The 7,522-nt window shown below is 33.6% G+C and overlaps 1 protein-coding gene across 4 annotated transcripts in view; it reads left to right on the top strand.

Annotated features, from left to right (window-relative positions):
- LOC117111683 overlaps positions 1–7,404 on the top strand; it is a 15,360-nt gene extending 7,956 nt beyond the window's left edge. For 2 of the 4 annotated variants that reach the window (XM_033254664.1, XM_033254666.1), the window contains exons 3-5: positions 1,780–2,037; positions 4,462–4,731; positions 5,123–7,404. In XM_033254664.1, coding sequence (XP_033110555.1) covers positions 1,780–2,037; positions 4,462–4,731; positions 5,123–5,431 — 837 coding nt within the window. In that variant the 3' untranslated portion in view covers positions 5,432–7,404. The remainder of the gene's footprint in view (positions 1–1,779; positions 2,038–4,461; positions 4,732–5,122) is intronic. The other 2 variants (XM_033254665.1, XM_033254663.1) reach the window with 2 other exon arrangements.
- Positions 7,405–7,522: the final 118 nt, after the last annotated feature.

Below are 7,522 nucleotides of genomic sequence, written 5' to 3' on the forward strand. Positions count from 1 at the left end.
TGACGAAAAACAATTTGATATATAGTTATCTAAAAATGTGTAATGGGGCAGAATAGGAACACAAGGCTGCCCCTAAAGAATAAAAGAGTTATAAATATAAAGAGTATATATAACTATATAAGTTCAGACTGTTACATTCGGCATTCGCATGACACGTGAACAATACATAAAATACTTCAGTGACGATTACAATATAAATAGTACATGAAGAGTTGTAAAACGTTAATTTAACAATGAAGCATCAAATCAATATACCTAAAAACTAATTAATTACTAATAACCTGGGTGCACGCGCACATACCGTAGTGCACTGATAAGTATGGAGGAAGCAGGAGAGGATGGCGGGAAAATGCAATGTGGTGTTCGAGGCTTGGAAGCAAAGCAAAGAGAGGATTCACAGGTCTAATGCCAACTATTAAATTACCCCTCAAACAAAACATGTGTGTATACACATATATGTATGACGGTCTCCGCTCTCGTGTTGTATATATATTTGTTTGTGCTGACTGTAATGCCAGTTATGTCGGAGAAACTAGCCGGCACTTCTCAACACGCGTGCACGAGCACTTGTCAATGGATAGGAACTCTCACATAATCCAACACCTTAAGAATTCACGCAAATGCATGCAAACTTGTAGTGAGGGCTGTTTCTGTATTCTTGACTCCGCCCCATCAACTCATCATCTCAAAATAAAGGAGGCATTACATATTTAATGGGAGCAGCCCTCACTCAACAAAAAACTCTACCATGTTAATTCAACTTTGTCATTCTGATTTCACTTCATTCCGTTTACCATTATTTATACATCTGTTTTTCATGATCTTGGTGTTCACAACTTGATACGGTTGAATTACGTATAGATTGACGTGTCACAAACTTCAGTTCGTTTAAATAAGATTGCCTATATGGAATCTTTGTACACCGATGATGACAGTAGGACCTATCGAAACATGTATATAGCGTAAGGCCTAGTAATGGATAGGCCTAATAAAGTTTTCAGGCATTGCCTGAAATGATCGTCATATTTTTGAATTTAATTAGTGGTTTATTGTGTCATCGATCATTTGGTAACATTTATGTATGTATACTTATGTATATGTACATATGTATGTATATGTATATATGTATGTATGTATGTATATGTATGTATGTATGTATATATGTATGTATGTATGTATATGTATATGTGGGTATAATAATAATAATAATAATAATAATTTTGGCTTATATAGCGCATTATGCTAAAGCCTCAATGCGCTTAACAGTAAAAATACAATTCGGGGGAAAAAATTAAGAAAAATACAAGTTAAAAAGGTGAGTTTTTAAAGCTGCCTTAAAATCATCAATGGAAGTTGCTTGTCGGATTGTAATAGGCAGAGCATTCCAAAGAAAGACAGCAGCCCAAGAGAAAGAACGACTACCATAATGCTTTGTCGACGGGCAAGTGGAATGAGCAAGTAGAGACTCTGAACTAGATCTCAGAGACCTCTTAGGAATGTAAGGATGAATGAGTTGTGAAATAAACATGTGTATAAGAGACAGGATTTTGCATCGGCTGTGGGCACGGAGGCTATGGGTAAATAATAGCACAATGGCGAGAGGTTCGTCTATACAGTAACTTCCGGATACTCCAAATTCTACGAATTGACTGAAGCCCGGCTTTACAGATGTTGTGTACCTGATTAGACATACTAAGGGAATACTAAGGGTATGTGTTATTTCTTATGTCTACTTAATGTACCGGGTTTTATTATATTTGTTATATTATTTTTCTAAAGGCTTTTGAGAAAGTTACTGAAGTTTCATCAAGATCGTTGCTCGAATCCATAGACACGTTTTTGCATTCACGCCACGTTGATCCTGGATCGGAGGAAGAGAAATATGCGCGTGCATGCGCACAATGGATCTGCAGGCAGGAATCGGGTGAAGAAGAACATGCATTGGTTATATCATCAAAACCCTCTGTAATCAAAGTTGTATCTAATGATTGTAAACTAAAACTGAAAGAATTGAGAAACGGAGGTGTGGAAACAACGGTGAGAATTGACAGAATATTTCGGTAGACATTTTTAGGTTTATGTTTTATTAGAATGAAAGAATGCAATCAAAACTAACTTATTCATTACATTAATTATGTTATCAAATATTATTTACTCGTGATAAATATTTAATTATTTCTGATAATATCGGGTGCTTATATTTGACAACTACTTATTGGTATGATTTTTTTTTGGTATCAAATTGTTCGTAACATAAATTGTAGGCCCTATATTTACTGTAATAAAACATTTCCTAGAAAATGACAAGAAATACCATAATAGAACCTTGACCCTAGTTACTGACATTATCCATATGTCCATAACTATTGGTCATGAAGAATTGATTTAGGTCTCACAAGAACATAGATATTTCTAATTGCTTTAATGCCTATATACTGCTTTAATTGCCTATAGTGCAGGGCATAGATAACAAGACTTGTACCATTTATTAAAGTTTATACTGTCTAATTTAAGCACGTAAACACCATTCCTTTTACCACATAAATGTTTGGAGAATAAAGCAGTTGACGTTACTGAATACGTTTTACAGTATTCCTCATTACTGTTTTTGGTTACCTGTGCTGAGAGAGGGCGTCCTGGCGCTCCATGCCCCCCTCCACCCGTAACATAGGTTGTAACCTACTACTTACGCAACAGGACGAGTAGTAGACGGCGGGCGGACGGTGGTTTTGTGCTCATCAGAGCGTGAAGACCACAGAAAACAGTAGTAGTTGACGGCTCCCGCCCTCTTGCGTACAGTGCCTATTAACATTATTAAACCACAGGTACTATGATACAACTGGTGTACGGTAAATGGCCCAGGAAAAAATGGCCCCGGTAAAAATGGCCCCAAATGACAGGTAGGTAAAAATGGCCCCAATAATCAAATTCTGTATTAAAACTGATTTAAAAAAAATCATTATATGCATTTTTTTTAACTGAAATAATTTAGTTTTTAAAAAGGAATCTAACATCAAATAAATTGCCATTTACGTTTTACTTTTTGCAGGAATTACATATTCAATGGTAAAATATTCAAAGATAAAAAAAATCCATGAATAACACTTTTTATTTTTTTTCCATTTAAATGTTAAAAAATAGCAACAACATAATCAATAAATCAACATAAATCATGCATTTTTATTAATACTAAAATAATTTATTTGAGGCCAATTTCACGGAAGCGGAATCACAATTTTCCAGGAATTCAATCCGGGTATTGGTAAACCCACAAACCATGAGTTTATATGAACATCAAATTATTATATATTTTTTTTAGAAATAGAGAGTTCTACAATCATAATTAAAGGGTTTGGATGGGGTTCGCAGTGCGTTTAGAGGTTTGTGGTGTATTTGCAAGTATTTTTTCACAAAACAAAAAAACAAAAAACATTTTAACCAAAAAATATGTTCTTATGAATATGTATATATAATATTTCAGTTTACATTGTTTTGTATAGTTTTAGGCAATTAAATTTAGTTGGCGGGGAGTAAAAACAAAATAGCAATTAAATAATTTGCTTAAATAAATGAAGGCCTATTCCTAATTATTCAGTTTACTTTAAAAACAATATTTGGTTAACAAATACTTCTTTGAAGTAACTCTAAGCAGAACATTTATTGCTAAGTTTGTGAGAAAGTAAGCCTCTCCCTTTTCCCATACATGAACTTGTGATTCGAACACACAATTGATCCACATGCTCTAACTACTGTTTATTTGCACTGTTTAACATGTAAAATTATTTCATTTGAAACTTAACAAAAGTGAATTTTGTGGTTATCTATGGGCTGCATATTTTGGTAGTTGAAGTACTGTATGTAGGTCACTCCTCTACTTTGTTAGTGGAATAACGTTTTTAAAACTTATTTCTACTATCAAAAAATGTTATTCAATGGCCATTGTTTTCCAAAAATATCTCAGTACATTATTTGCATCTGTTGTGTAACTGTATTTGTTATTGATTCAATTCTTCTTTTTACAGCTAGTATTTAAATTTTAAAAAAATATTATTTCTATTACTGAATTTTTTCTTTGAGGCCATTTTTACCTACTTGTCAATTGGGGCCATTTTTTCCGGGGCTATTTTTGCCTACATTCAACTAATTACCACCAATCTATAAAGCACCCACTGCATCCCTCCTGGATCCGCCCCAGGTCTAGTCTACGCGTTTCATTCTGAATCAGACTTCACAGCAGTGTGTTTTTATAATCCATCATCGTCATCACTATCTTAATATTTTATCAACATCATCAGCGTCATAATTGTCGACATAGTTATTATCATTAGCATCATCATGATCGCCAACATCATTACCATTATCATTAAATATCACTTTATGTGATCATCAATACAACCCATTAGAATATAAAATGATCATAACAATAATTTTATATAGAACACTACATTCTGTTCTTTATAGATAACCTTGCAAGTAGAAAGCATTCTTAACCTTGCTAGTGAACAGCAAGTATCTTCACTTTTAAACAAGCTCTCAACGGTTGGATGTTCAACGTGGACCAAAAAGCTCCTACATAGATGGGCGGAATTTAGCAACGCTATGCGACCAGAAGCAATGAATAATGTAAAATTGATTCTATATGGAGAGTACAACGTACGAATCAAAATCCGATGCAAGGTTGTTAAAATCAAAATAGGTGTTGTCAATAATCCACACGAAGGTGAAATTGTTGTAAGGACGATTTTAATAGTTTTTATACATTTTACATAGTATTATTGTTATTATTTACTATTTATGTCATCATTATCATCATCATCATTATCATGATCATCATCGTAATCATTATTTTTGCGTTTCCATTGGTTTTCTTCCTTTTTTACTTATTGATATCATTACTGTTTTTGTTATTTATTAAATTCGAAAATGCTAGGTTAATAAAGTGTAATAAATATATATATGTCTATATTTAGGTCTTTATAACAATGGGGAAAAAATCAGCGACAACAGTTGACGTGTTATGAAACATAAAATATATTTGTTAATTTAATATCTTATATTTTGTCGGGACATGGTCATTCATGCATTGATTTATAAGTTGTATACTGTCTGTTTTCTACCTCAGTTTGAAGTTGATGAAATAAACAAACGTACGTTGGGTCGATTGATAATCTGGCTGTGTGGCAACGAAGGTTCCAGCGACACATCAAAACAGGCCGCCCTCAGACGACTAATTCAAGATTGTATAACTTTAGTGGAGAAACAAAAAAACAGTTGTTGGAAGGACACAGAAGTAACTATATTAGGTGGTAATATACTATTCCACATTCGCGCGGGAAAATCTAATGACCCCACTGAAATTTTTGGATATTTCGACACAAAAGGAGAGTTCAAAGTACTTGAGAGGGATAACAGATTCTGTATAATTTTGTAATTTAAACGTTCAAACTGGTAATTTGACCTGGATTCGAGACCCTAAATTGGATAATCACTGAATACTATGAAGTATAATTATTATTGCGTCCAGTGCGCTCAAATGTCCAAATTAATTTGGTGTCTTATACCAAAGAACTTCAATAGCAGAAGAATGAGCTGTTCCGCGTACATTTGCATTAAAGTCGATGGAACATCCGCCCTCCTGCGGATGCAGTAAAATTTGAACATTTTACTAAGTGGAGAAACTACAGGAAACAAACGAACTGGAGCGGCACCTTTCATTACTATATAGCGACGCCGCGCTGATGCAGTAAAATTTTTCTCCGTGTACCCACAATGCATTTCGACCGGATGTTCCACTATCTTGGGAAGCTGCTCTATCTTCTGCTATTTATTATCTTTGCTTATACTCAATTGTTTCTATAATCTACAATTTCTAGAACTATACGCCGTTATTAAGTACAAGTAGACTTAATCAGTAATACATTTTAAAAGTATTAGTTCCAATTTTTTAATAGTGATAATAAACTGTGCATAGTGGCCATTTAAGCTAACTAAAGCTATCGGAAATATACTGAGAGAATCAAAATTATTGAGAGAATAGGTTGCTTTCCAAGAAAAGGTATTTGTAAATAGGTAGCTTTCTTCAAATCTGATAAGTTCGTCCTTCTTCGTCTAATCTGAGACAACTAATACACGTGTATAGTTGTCTCAGGTCTAATCATGGGCTAATCTAGATATATTACAATACAATCGACATGTTTGTAACGCGTGTGTTTAACCATGTGTGCGAGCTGGCAAACAATCCTTTGTGACGCAAATCAGAATACGAATATCAAATGATGACTTGATAAAGGCCAATGACCAAAGGGTTAAGACAACCCTGAAAAATACATTGTTAGCAAATTTAATATTTGTATTTCATTTACCTATTAATTTACCTATGCAGAATCTTTAAAAAAAATGTAAAGCCTATCGCTGATGAAGGTCACAGGAGTTGCAGAAATATGCGGGTTACGAATAAAATAGTCCGAAACATGATGAATAGAAAGTATAGCCGCGTTAGTCTGTACAAGTATAGAAAATATAAAGTAAAAAACAGCAGCACTTTTGAGACTAACAATATATAATTTATTCTTTAGCTTTCGTCCACACAGTGGACTTCACCAGGAGACTGTACAAATGGGATAAGAAACAACTATAATATACAACTGAAATAATGGGGGCGGTCCTAAAACAACAAAGAATTGTGTACAAAGCAAGTACAAGTTTGCCGAAATAAGCAATCTAAATAAACAGTATTAAAAGAACAAAAGATCAATGATAAGAAACTGTGGGAAATAGCATACAGAATAAGTCGTCAAAGTCAATGGTAAAAACAGTAAATAGGCAGTAAATACAGTAAGGTACGGTAACTATGAGACAAAAATCATGTATAGTTAATAATAAGGCAGCTATAGAAATATAAAAATATACATACAATGATGAGAAATAATTATTGACGGTAATGTGCGAGGAATCCTCGATCAATGTTAAGGCCTAGTTCTATACAGTCTAATTGTGTAATTATTTTCTGTTCAGCTATTTCTCGTTCTAAACTATTTTTGAAAAATTCTTTCTTAACTAGAAATAAAATACCGTAGTGTTTTTAAAGTCTACTATTAAAGTTATTTCATTTTTCTCAATTCCGCCTAAACACACTTAGAACAAGCAATGACACTAAATTCTTCTATCACCTAAACCGAACACTCACTGCACCGAAGGCTATCATGTGCAGAACGCAACGCAAATACGCGCGCGAGCAACTGGTCGTTTTTAACGACGATCCGTTCAGACTGCCACGACTAAATTAAGTAGACGGCGTCTCGTCGTTTAGCACTGACAGGAGCGAAGTTGGATTCGTCGTATCTGTGCTCTTGTTAAGTTTGGATCTGGAAAATATACTGAATAATTAATTAATAACAATTACCTTTATTTCTGAGGATGTAGTATAATAATAATAATAATAATAATAATAATAATAATAATAATAATAATGCATTTTCAATTAATAACAATTATCTTTATTTCAGAGGATGTAGTATATTAA

The sequence above is a fragment of the Anneissia japonica genome, unplaced genomic scaffold (genome assembly GCF_011630105.1).
Source record: "Anneissia japonica isolate Jap-2015-1 unplaced genomic scaffold, ASM1163010v1 scaffold287923_len1623670_cov205, whole genome shotgun sequence".
NCBI lineage: Eukaryota > Metazoa > Echinodermata > Crinoidea > Comatulida > Comatulidae > Anneissia > Anneissia japonica.